Source organism: Anolis carolinensis, chromosome 1 (assembly GCF_035594765.1).
Source record: "Anolis carolinensis isolate JA03-04 chromosome 1, rAnoCar3.1.pri, whole genome shotgun sequence".
Taxonomy (NCBI): domain Eukaryota; kingdom Metazoa; phylum Chordata; class Lepidosauria; order Squamata; family Dactyloidae; genus Anolis; species Anolis carolinensis.
Window position 1 is genome coordinate 183,692,372 of NC_085841.1, and position 12,192 is coordinate 183,704,563.

Here is a 12,192-nt window from a genome sequence, read left to right on the forward strand (position 1 = left end):
TGAGAAGTTTGATAAGCTAAGATTTATTGTTGTGCAATTACTTGTGAAATTTTCTGATTGCAAAAAAGTGACATCAGCAGCTGTGAAACCAGTTTGGATTAGTTTTATCAGTGTTCTGCTTGAGCAAATGCAAGGACATAATATAATCTGGGGTCATTTACCATTGGAGGATTGATCCTTGCGAACAATGGGACATTGTAAAGTGGGAGGACTACCATGATCTCCATTTCTTGAATTTTCCAGACATTTTTAGAAATAGTACTGGAGGATATTTACAGTAACTATGTGGAAAGTGTTGGCACTGCAACTCTTTCCCTTTTTCAAATATCCGGTCCTGTTTACATACTAGAATGGACACTCCAAGACTGAAAGCATTATTGCCCCAAGGAAAGGGATAAGGAAGCTAGAATGAGAGCATGTGCATATCTGTCAACCGCTGCTCCTATGCTCCAGCCTTTGCCATACTTTCCAGGATCCTGTGACTGATACCACTCCCACCTACATCCAGCCAGGAATTCCAAATCAGATGGGTTACCAAGCTACTGTTGGGTCTTTTTCACTTTTGTTCTCAAATTGAAAGAAAGAACGAAAAAGAAAGAAAACATAACTGATAGCGTGAGCTATTTAGCCCAAACCTCCATGGCTACTGGCATGGCTAGAGGCAGAAGATGCCTATCTTGTGGGAACATCTCAGAGTGCTGAGGGATGTCTGCTGAGATCTAGTGAAGCCGTGTGATCTTCTCTATAATACCACCCAAGTGGTACAAGTAGTGGTTTCCAAGTCATGCAAGACATTGGAGAAGCAGGCCAGAGAAATTTAGTTTTGTAAAGAACACATCCTATTAAAGGTGGAGGATGCCTAATATGAAATGCTTGGGAGAAGTAGTATTTTGAATCTGGGGGGACTTTGGAATATTTGCATATACATCATGAGATAACCTGCAAATGGGATATCAAGCCTAAACACAATATTAATTTGTTTTATATACACCTTACAGATATAGCCTAAAGGCAACTTTAGATATAATATATATTTTAAATAAGTTTGTGCATGAAAAAAAGTTTGTGTACACTGAACCATCAGTAAGCAAAGGTTTCGCTATCTCAGCCACAATTTTGGAGCATTCAGGATTTCTGGACAACGGATACTCAACTTCTGCTTAGTGCACATCTCTTATTGCAGTTAATGATTACCGCAATCATTAACTGCCCCCATTACTCATTACTATTTGCTCCTTTTGGATTAGGAATCCATCCAAAAAAGTAATGGAGTTGGTAGAAGGAGGAAAATCTCAATATCCCCACCCACAACTTTGTTACATGGAACACAAATTAAATGAAATTGGGGGAACAGCAGCTCATCCTTGCTAATAAAAATAGTATTTCACAGTTACACCATTACTAGTAATGCACAATTTTTATGCTCTGCCCAGGAGGGGAAGGCAGCAAAATGGCCTGGGTGGGCCTGGACTGTAGATAAGTTACTATCTCTCAGCTTCAGCCACTTGTCACTAACCTGCCTTGCCTAAAGGATTCTTTAGACAAGGTGAATAGAATACTCCAGATACTTTGGAAATGTTTAATAGTGGTGGGCATTTGATGATGTATTGATTTGTTGAATAAATGCACCACAAACCTATGTCACTACACAAAACTGTCAAGTTTCTTATTGTTATGAGTGGCCCCAGGCTTGGGGAAGAAGGTTGCTACCGTGTTTCCCCGAAAATAAGACAGTGTCTTATATTAATTTTTGCTCCCAAAGATGCTCTAGGTCTTATTTTCAGGGGATGTCTTATTTTTCCATGAAAAAGAATTCACATTTATTGTTGAACAAAAAATGAACATTTATTATATACTGTACAGTAGTTGTCATCACAAACCAGCTTGACCAGACAAACTGTGAAGAATCAAGAATTTCTTGTTACTACCATTATTTCCATGTAAAACACTCTATGGTACGTACATTTACCAATCCTGCATGCTCTGGTGTTCTGTTCAGCGGGGATGCTTCCAAACAAAACCTTTGCTAGGTCTTACTTTTGGGGGAGGCCTTATATTTAGCAATTCAGCAAAACTTCTACTCGGTCTTATTTTCTGAGGATGTCTTATTTTAGGGGAAACAGGGTAGGAGACTGTGTTTCTGTGCAAGTTACAGAACTGATGTGTTGCCGTTTTCTGTATAAAGAAGAGTCTTCATTCATCTAAGACATGAATTAAAAACCTTTAATCCTTGACTGCATCTTATTATCCTCACTATTTCCCCCTTCAGCCCAAAGTGTATCATTGTATCATTAATATGGACACGTGATGAAAGCTATATTAAATTGTACGTGAACTGGGAGAGTAAGAATAAAAGATTAGTAGCTGCACCACAGTCATTAAAAGACTCTTCCTGTATTCAAATGTATTATGGCCATGAATGAACAGTTGTAGGCTGAGTGCCAACTTGCAATTGTGACAAGTAGTGACTGGTGCCAAGCTGGAATCTGTTCAAGAACTGTAAGGTTTTTAGCTGAATTCCCAGCCATTGTAACTTAGTGGTTGGATTTTGTCAGAGGTATTACTTTTTTTTAATGTAGGAAAACTGAAAAGAATCACTACAGTAACAGTGTAAGATGGGCTGGTTTCATGGGACAATCCCCCTTCTAATGTCAGCTATCAGTCACCTCACCTATTTACAAGTGTTCTCTGAAGCTGGCATATCAAAAACAATATTTTTTTTGCTTTTATCCTTTTACTATAGCAAAGTCATGATGGGATACTACCTTAAACCAGAGATGGATGATTGCTACAAGTCTCTCTGAAAATCTCTGTACATATCCCCTTTTTTGGATGGCCAAGTCAAATGTGGGACCCTTTCACACTACATAATTATATCAGTACAATTCCACTTTAACTGCTATGGCTGCATCCTATGGAAGTGTGGGATTGGTTGTTGAAGGAGGGTGGGCTATCGTATCCATAGCCAGAGAAGTGCCCTGAAGTGCTTCTGACCAAACTGTCCATTCTAGAAGAATTCCATACGAGGCAGCCATGGCAGGGAAAGCAGAATCATAGTGTTACAACTGTGCGTAAAAGTGTGAACAAGCCTGTGGTTGTCTCTTATTCAGTGTGCTGTATTTGCATGGCAAAAAAAAGTTGGTATACACAACGGGGTGTTGTTAGGGACCTATAAAATATTGCATTGCTGCTCAAAAGCTGTATTATTATAGTTGGATCTGACTTGCTTTGCTCTTCCTCTCTTTCTGTGGTTATAGGCTGTGGAGGAGTGGCTTTAGGAATGTACAACCTTGACCAATCCATCAAAGACTTTGCCCATAGTTCTTTCCAGATGGCATTGTCTAAAGCCTGGCCTCTTTACATGAGCACCAAAAATACCATTTTGAAGAAATACGATGGTCGTTTTAAGGACATCTTTCAAGAGATCTATGAGAAGTAATAATAATTTGTTACGTGATATGTTTTCATCTGGCAGGTAGAGCATTTCTTCTGCAACAACTGGACTGATTTTTTTTTGCTTTTTGAGCACAGGTCTCCAACATTTTTCTTTGAAGTTTTTTCCCCCAGGCTAGTAGTGGGTATGGAAAAAGCTGCCATATATTACATTAACTACACCAAAACAAAAAAATACAGAGAAATGAAAGCTCTAGGTTCACTTCCAGCTTTTCACTTCCATTGTAATTCCTCTCCCCCAAAATTCCCCCCTTTACAAGTTGTGTAGCTACCACTATTTCAATATGAACTGGAAATAAAATGTGGCCTTAGCATTCGTCTGTCCCCTTGCCAATTCTAGAAAGATACTTTTGAAAATAAATTTGTTACAGTTGTAATTTCAAGACTTGAAATAAGTGAATATTTTAGAAAACATTTGCTTCTCTGTTTCTGTAAAACAAGCAATGTTGATTTATTTAATTTTAGTTTAAAATAATCTGGGTACTATAAGTGGCTGGATTGTGGTACATAGTGTACTTTTCTTCCATCTAGTTAAACATCACCTTATTACACACAGCAGAGTGCTAGCAGCACAAGCTGACAGTTTTGCTATGTGACATTTCTCCACTATTTAATAAGGTCATAACGGAAGAGTTTGGAGGGAAGGAGAGGCCTGCCATCTGATGCAGCCATTCTGTTTGGGTTTTTTTCCATGTCAGAAGCAACTTGAGAAACTATAAGTCACTTCTGGTGTGAGAGAATTGGCCGTCTGCAAGGACGTTGCCCAGGGGACGCCCAGATGTTTTGATGTTTTTACCATCTTTGTGGTGTTGATGGAAGACTGATGCTGGACCTTTAGCCATTTTTCAATTTCAACGTCTAATCATGGCTGAACATAAATTATATGCACAGATGGGATGTGATGACAGCCAGACAGCAACTGTGATTTATTGAGCAGCACTTAACATGTAGGGCAAATGCAAACAAAACAAATATGGCATAAAAACAAGTATTTAAAGTATGTTGTATGTGGCAACACATCTTCTTACTTTCTCTTAAGACAAAATGTACATTGCTTTCCATCTTTTCTTAATGGTTGCATATTCTGCATCTTTAATTATCACCTCTAACGTACTGTTTTGTTTATTTTCCAGTCAATACAAGTCAAAGTTTGAAGCCAAAAACATTTGGTATGAGCATCGGCTGATTGATGACATGGTGGCTCAAGCCCTAAAATCCGAGGGAGGTTTTATCTGGGCCTGCAAAAACTATGATGGTGATGTACAGTCTGATTCGGTTGCACAAGGTAAGTCTCATGCCTACTTTGATGCCCTCTGTAGAAATACATTTAAGTACTAAATATCCTAAAAGCACCAGATTCTGTTTGATCTTGGAAGTTAAATATCATCAGTACTTGGGTGGGAGACCATTAGTAAACACCAAGTGCTGTGAGCAATATTTCAGAGGAAAGAAATGGCAAAACCACCTCTGAGTATATGTTGCTAAGAAAACCCTAAGAAATTAATGGGGTCACCATAAGTCAACAGGCAACTTAAAGACACATATCTTAGATATGGTAGGCTGTCTCTGGAAAATGATCTGATTAATATGACAGCGTTAGGAAAGCCCTAGTAGCTCGTAACAGGGGTTAACTCTAGCAGATTGTGGCCTGTTTTTGATAAACATTGGAAGTCAACCCACTTGCTCAAATTCAAATTATGCACTGTAACTCCACTTGGCTTCTTGAGAACATCTTAGAGCAGCGGTTCCCAAACTGTGCTCCACGAAAGCACTAGCGTTCTGCAAAAGCATTGTAGAAGTTCTGAGAAAAATATTTCAAAGAAAATAAAAAATCCATGGCATAGTATGAAGCCCTTATTGAAATTCAATGTCAAAATGAAATTTGAAGCTTTGCCACTGAATTACTATTAAGTAGAATAGGTAGACATATAGCTGTCAGGAGCTGGAACAGCTACTGTATACGCAATGCTTCACGTCCACTGATCGTTGTGAATCAGGCTTTTTAGCTTATGCTTACACCAAAAATAAATTTAGGAGTAAATTAAATATTGCCCTGGATTTATGTTTTCAGCTATCGAACAAAAGGACTGATTTAAACTATTTTAAATACAAAAATTAAGCAATTTCATTGATCACATTAGGTATTTTGTTGTACCAAAATAAAGATTTGTGGTTATATTTAAAATGTTTCCCCTTTATTTCCAAATTTACTACGGTATGTTATATAAAGCATCCAGGTAAAAGGAAATACAGGCAGTCCCCGAGTTACAAACATCCAATATCGAATGACTTAGTTAAGAACGGGAGTGAGAAAACAGGAAGTGGGAGAAATCTACTCCTAGGAAGGGAAATTCACTCCTGAAATAGTTATGTGGAAAAGGTCTCAACAGAAGCTTTTTCACAAATTCTTTTTTCCACAGCTAGCTACATTTTTCAAAACGCAATTGTCACAGGGACAGAAAGTGAGGTTAAATCTTCTGAACAGGGACACAGATGGCAAAAGGAACACCACATCCAAAGCTCATTCGCCTGCACGCTCTCTCTCTCTCTCTGTATATATATAGATATATAAATGTGTATACACACACACACACACACACATACAGATATATATGTGGATGTGGTGTAACTCCAGCCATATATATATATATATATATACACACACACACACACACACACACACACACACACACACACACACACACAAGCTTTGCCCGGCTATGCATTGCTGTGGCTTATGGGAATCATTTGTTGGCCAGGTGGAATAGCAGTTAATAGCCTTGCAGCCTCAAAGCCTGGCTGTTTTCTGGAGTAGCTGGAGCAGCATCCTCAATCAAAGAGCTGCTTTGAAACCTGGCTCCTTTCTTTGCAGGGGAATCCTTGTTTGGCCAGATGGACAGAATAGTCTTGCAGCTTAACTGCACAGAATAGTCTTGCAGCTTAACAGCCTGGCCGCTTTCTACCTAGGGCATCCTTTCTAGGCCTGGTTGTATGGGACAGAGTAGCCTCGTGGCTTCAGAGCTTGGGGGTTTTCTATCTAGGGGAAATCTTGGTTGGCCAGGGTGAATAGCACTGAATAGCCTTGCTGCTTGCAAGCCTGTCCACTTTCTACCTTGCGGAATCCTTGGTTGGCCAGTTTGAATAGCAATTAATAGTCTTGGTGTGGCAGGTATGAATGCTGCAATTAGGCACCTTGATTAGCATTTAATGGCCTTGCAGCTTCAAAGCCTGGCTGCTTCCTACCTTGGGGAATCCTTGGTTGGGAGGTGTTAGCTGGCCCTGATTATTTCCTTTCTGGAATTCCCAATTTCCCTGCTTTCAGAGTGTTACTCTTTATTTACTGTCCTGGTTTTAGAGATTATATTTTTCTGTATTATTATATCACAGTAATTATTTCATATTATATTTATAATCTTATATTATCTGCTTAGAAGTGGATTATATGAGGCCCATTCTACACGGCTGTATAAAATCCACACTGAAGTGGATTATATGGCAGTTTGGACTCAAGATAATCCAGTTCAAAGCAGATAAGATTATAAATGGGTAATATAGCTGTGAGGAAGAACCTTGAGTCTACATTGCCATATAATCTAGTTCAAATCAGATAATCTGTATTTTATAGGTAGTGTGGATCAGGCCTAAGTGCACTCTGCCTCTGCCCTGGGCTCTGTTTTGGCTGAGGGAATTGCTAGGATACGAAGGGGGTGGGGCCTAAAGGCAGCGGCGGGGGGGGGGGGGGGGGGGCTAAAGGCAGCAGAGCCTACTTTTCTAACTGGCAGTTAGGGGGAGAAAGGCTCTTCCTCATCCTCTGTAATTTGGAATATTTTTCTAGGGTTTTTTTTATTGAAAGACATATTTTGGATGACTATGTCTTTTGTGGCCAAATTTGGTGTGATTTGGTTCAGTGGTTTTGTTGTTTACTCCATAGTAAAACGAACATTACATTTTATATATATAGATGGCTGGAGTTACACTTAAAAATGTACCTATTCAAACTTACTAACAAATTCATCTTAATGACATACAGAACCTATCTTGTTCGTAACTTGGGGGAAAAAATGTTTCCTGAAGAGTTCCATGGCCGAAAAAGTTTGGGAACTGCTGTTCTAGAGTTTAATCAATCAGCTTAGCTTGACTAACTTCTAACTTGTGCATTTGGAGGTTGCTGGAAAAATCTGCATACATGTGTTCAACCCATGTTCCCTACAATAAGCATTGCTCAGTTCTCATTTTCATGTCCAGGTTATGGTTCCTTGGGAATGATGACCAGTGTCCTGATCTGCCCAGATGGCAAAACAGTTGAAGCTGAAGCTGCTCATGGCACGGTGACCCGTCATTATCGCATGCACCAGAAAGGACAAGAAACTTCTACAAACCCTATTGGTAAGCTGAATTTAACTTTCTCGGTCCTAACTAGTTCGGGTCCTAAACATAGTGATCTTGTGATAATACCATTAGCCTATACTTCTTAGAATTACTGAGAAAAAGTAATCAGAGCATTATCAATCTTTCTCTCTTCTCCTCCCTCTCCCCTATCCCTCCATTTGCTGTACCATTCCCAGCATCCATTTTTGCCTGGACTAGAGGTCTGGCTCACAGGGCAAAGTTGGATAACAATACGGAGCTCAAGAATTTTGCCACTGCCTTGGAAGAAGTCTGTGTAGAGACCATTGAAGCTGGCTTTATGACTAAGGATCTGTCTGCCTGCATCAAAGGGCTACCAAAGTAAGTACCGTATGCTGAATACACTAGATATTATGCAACTGCGTAATTAAAACAATGTTTTTCAATGTAAACATCCTGTTCCCAACATTATGAAGACCCAGTGGAGAAGTAAAGCTACATCCAAGGAACCTTTGTTTTAAAAAATAGTTCAGTTAGCATACTTATAAAATCAAAATTGTATTTAGGAGCCAAGATTCAATGAGTCAACTTCTGTATCCAGGGGCCCTATTTGGATCAAACACTTCTAGAATCAGGATTTTAGTCTTCCCTCTTCCACTGCAACCCTCCTATACCAGAGTTCTCTAACCCTTCAAAACAGGTGTTATTTGGTGTGAATTTCTTTTCCTTAGTATATATATTTCTGTACTTCTCAGAGAAAGTAGATATTAATGTTTGAAAATTAAGAAGTAATGTCTGAGACATTAAATTATGGGAAACATCATATAAGGAATTCTTTGTTCTAGCACTTCTATGGAATGATAAATCAGTTTGTGTTTTCCATGAATAATAGTTATCCATGTTTTTCGAACAGTAGCCATAAAAATATGAAATGTTACATGTCATGTTTTACGTGTAGAGTAAGTTTAACAAATGTATTTGAAATGAAGGATAAAGTCCTGCATCAAGCTAGGCACTGTTGTATTCCATTTCCTGGAAAAGCATTAATGCTATAATGGAAAATGGAATTCAGTAGTGCTAAAATCAAGATTTGGAAATCTAAAATCAAGAATTGGAAGAGCTTTACTTTGCTTGATTGTGCTATGTTTAACTTATATTTAAATAAGAGCTTTTGGAAAGGCATGACCTTTTAGATATCATAACCTTTTGGAAAACCAGAATCTCTATAACCTTTTTGGAGAAGAATGGCATTCACAACCATTTGAAAATCATAACCTTTTGTAAAAGTGTGATCTTCCAGAGAAGAGCCAAAAACCCATTTGAGTAAAATCTTCTCTTCAGTAGTTTATAACCACATGTACTTATGCAAGGAAATTTGGTTTTCATTTGTTAGACTAACTTTGTTGTCTCTGATCTGTTAGGAACAGAGATTATGCCAATGTACAAAAACAGCAGAGTTTCAGAAGTGTCCATTTCAGTGCCCAAAAACATCTACACTCCCACAAAATATCTTGTTTCTATATCATGCTCTCAAGAGACAAAAATAAGGTAGACTTCGTTAGAAGTAACGTATTTGGTTTACTCGCAACCTTCATGTATTCAGCATACAGGTGCATAACTTGCCAATCCAGTTACAGATAAATTTCTATAATCAACAGGCAAGTGTTGGTCTTCGCAGTCCAAAGTCTAATAGCATCTCGGTGTTCTAAAAATTGAGTCTGAGATCTGAGCAGTCCCAGATCTGATCTTGTGGTCTGCAGCCCCTCCCACAACCTCAAGAAACAAAGAGTAAAGGTAAAGCTGCATACCAAAACATACATATACAATACAGTAAGCAAACAGAATCATATACAAAACAAATTACTAGTGGAGGCTTGAAGAAGGTTGCTGTTTCCAACAAGAACAAATTACTTACTCAGAGGGAGAATGAATATATATGGTAAAGGTTTTCCCCTGACATCAGGTCCTACTCTGGGGGTTGGTGCTCATCTCCATTTCTAAGCCAAAGAGTTGGCATTGTCCGTAGATACCTCCAAGGTCATGTGGACAGCATGACTCCATGGAGCGCCGTTACCTTTCTGCCGGAGCAGTACCTATTGATTTACTCACATTTGCATGTTTTCGAACTGCTAGGTTGGCAGAAGCTGAGGCTAACAGCGGGAGCTCACCCCGTCTCTGGATTCAAACCGCTGACTTTTCGGTCAGCAAGTTCAGCAGCTCAGCGGGTTATACATATATAGATTTTCCCTTTTTGCTTAAGACATAAAAATGTGTAAAGATTATTACATTATAACTGAGATAGTTAACATGCTATGAGTACTCTTGTGTTCAAAATGTTGAGATTTGGAGTATTTAAATATATTTAAAATATTCAACATCTAAAAATAATATTTTTAAAAGGCATCATTTTCAAAATATACATTTCAAGGAGCATGATCCACAAAGAGCCTGTTTTGTAATACAAAAGGTGTCAAAATATTAGAAGTTCTGAGAATCAAAAATTCAACTGTACGATTCTGCTAAAGTTACAGTGCTTTAAGCCATCTTTGAATCTTCAGTCTAACCTTTCTTTGCTTAAGTATCATATGCCGAAGCCGCAGTATATGGCCAGTATAAATAAAGATGGATGAAAGTAGTTTTTCATTTCCATTAATACAAAGTATATAACTGCTCATAATTTTATTAAGAAAAAATAGTATGCTTCTATAAGATAAAAAGCAATACATTAAAATTAAGAATTCCACAAAGATTACACACGCACACCCAAAAAATGAGTCTGAACAGAGTATTGTTTCCTATGGCCAAAGAGAACATGTATACCAACAGCTCTATTTGTGGCGCATTGGGTTAAACCCTTGTGCCGGCAAGACTGCTGACCGACCGGTTGGTGGTTTGAATCTGGGGAGAGCTCCCTCTGTCAGCTTCTACTCCGGAACAGGGACATGAGAGAAGCCTCCCACAAGGATGGTAAAACATCAAACATCCCCTAGGCAGCGTCCTTGCAGACAGCCAATTCTCTCACATCAGAAGCAACTTGCAGTTTCTCAAGCCACTCCTGTCCCAAAAAAAAATCTGACCACCAGATCTGTGAAACTAACTAAATTTTAAGATGCTTTGAAACTTTGCATGTTCATTACACTTACACACTTGTTCTGCCTTTCTTTTACACCAGTGTGAAGCGCTCAGACTACCTGAACACATTTGAGTTCTTGGATAAACTTGCAGAGAACCTGAAGGCAAAGCTTTCTTCCCAGCCAAGACTTTAAGAGCAAGTCTTCGGAATTGCCCTGGACAGAAGATTTTCTGCCCTGCACTTCACAATATCTGAAGAAACTAATCTAAATTGGAAATCATCCTCTAGGGTTTTTTTAAGTGAAGCACCCAGACAAGCTCAATGGTTGTCTATGAATTATTCCCTCATCAAGAGCCGTCCTTCCCTCAAGTGATAAGCACTGGTAGGGGGCAGGAGAGCAAATCTTTTTGAAAAACCTGTTTTAAGTAATAGAGCTGGTTTTGCTCTCTAGCTGGTCATATTCCCCCCACTGGACTATGTAAGCAATGCAGAAGTCTGACGAATAGCCTCATGAGTCAAGTGCAAAATTATAACATGTCTGGAAATTTTTAAGAGGATTTTACTTACCAGTGGGGGGAAATACAGGTTTAGTTTTTCACCAGAAGCTCTGCACTGGTGCAGAGGCAGTCTTTCCTTCCTTGCGTCCAATTACTAGTCTGAAGTAGAGGAATGGTTGTCACATCTGAACTAGATGCTTGAAGAGCAGGAAGGTGGCCAGATGCATTTTGTACAAGTGCTGTTCCTTAAAATGTCTTTTGTCAACTGTTTTTAATATTCTTTTATTCTGTTTCTCAGATATTAAATACCGTTCCATCCATGACTCCGGGCTTTTTGCTTTTAAGGAGTATTTTTTAAGGTGTGTGTGTCTCACTTAAATAAACAAGTTATATCCATGGCTGTGTCTTATATTATCTGCGAATGGCTGAGCACTATATCCGTAAGCTATGGTTCTGTTTTCAAATCCGTGCAGCACTTGAATGGTAATTGTCAGGATGTTCAGCTGGAGAAGCATTGGAAATGTGTTAATGTTAAGCCACTTAGGGTTTCAAGAAGAGGAAAAGGAGGAAAAAGAAGAAGAGGAAGAAATAGTAATAGTGATCTACAAAAGATTGGTGTAGCTAGGGCAGGGATTATATATGAGGCTTATATGATTACATCTTGTGTCAGGGAAGAGCTATGAATGCTTGTTCAGAAAGAAACTTATTCAGAGACGTTCTTCCCTAATGCAACATAAATGTTTACCAAATGGGAGGCAGATTTCTTGGCTTCTAGACATTCAAGTGAATGTGACACAGTAGATTGTTCTTCCGTGGAGCCAT

The 12,192-nt window shown here is 38.8% G+C and overlaps 1 protein-coding gene across 1 annotated transcript in view; it reads left to right on the forward strand.

Annotated features, from left to right (window-relative positions):
* The window catches only part of idh1 (isocitrate dehydrogenase (NADP(+)) 1), a 30,667-nt gene extending 18,901 nt beyond the window's left edge, over window positions 1-11,766 (forward strand). Inside the window, exons 5-9 of the mRNA XM_003220006.3 lie at window positions 3,258-3,435; window positions 4,587-4,738; window positions 7,699-7,839; window positions 8,019-8,181; window positions 10,973-11,766. Coding sequence (XP_003220054.1) covers window positions 3,258-3,435; window positions 4,587-4,738; window positions 7,699-7,839; window positions 8,019-8,181; window positions 10,973-11,066 — 728 coding nt within the window. The 3' untranslated portion in view covers window positions 11,067-11,766. The remainder of the gene's footprint in view (window positions 1-3,257; window positions 3,436-4,586; window positions 4,739-7,698; window positions 7,840-8,018; window positions 8,182-10,972) is intronic.
* Window positions 11,767-12,192: the final 426 nt, after the last annotated feature.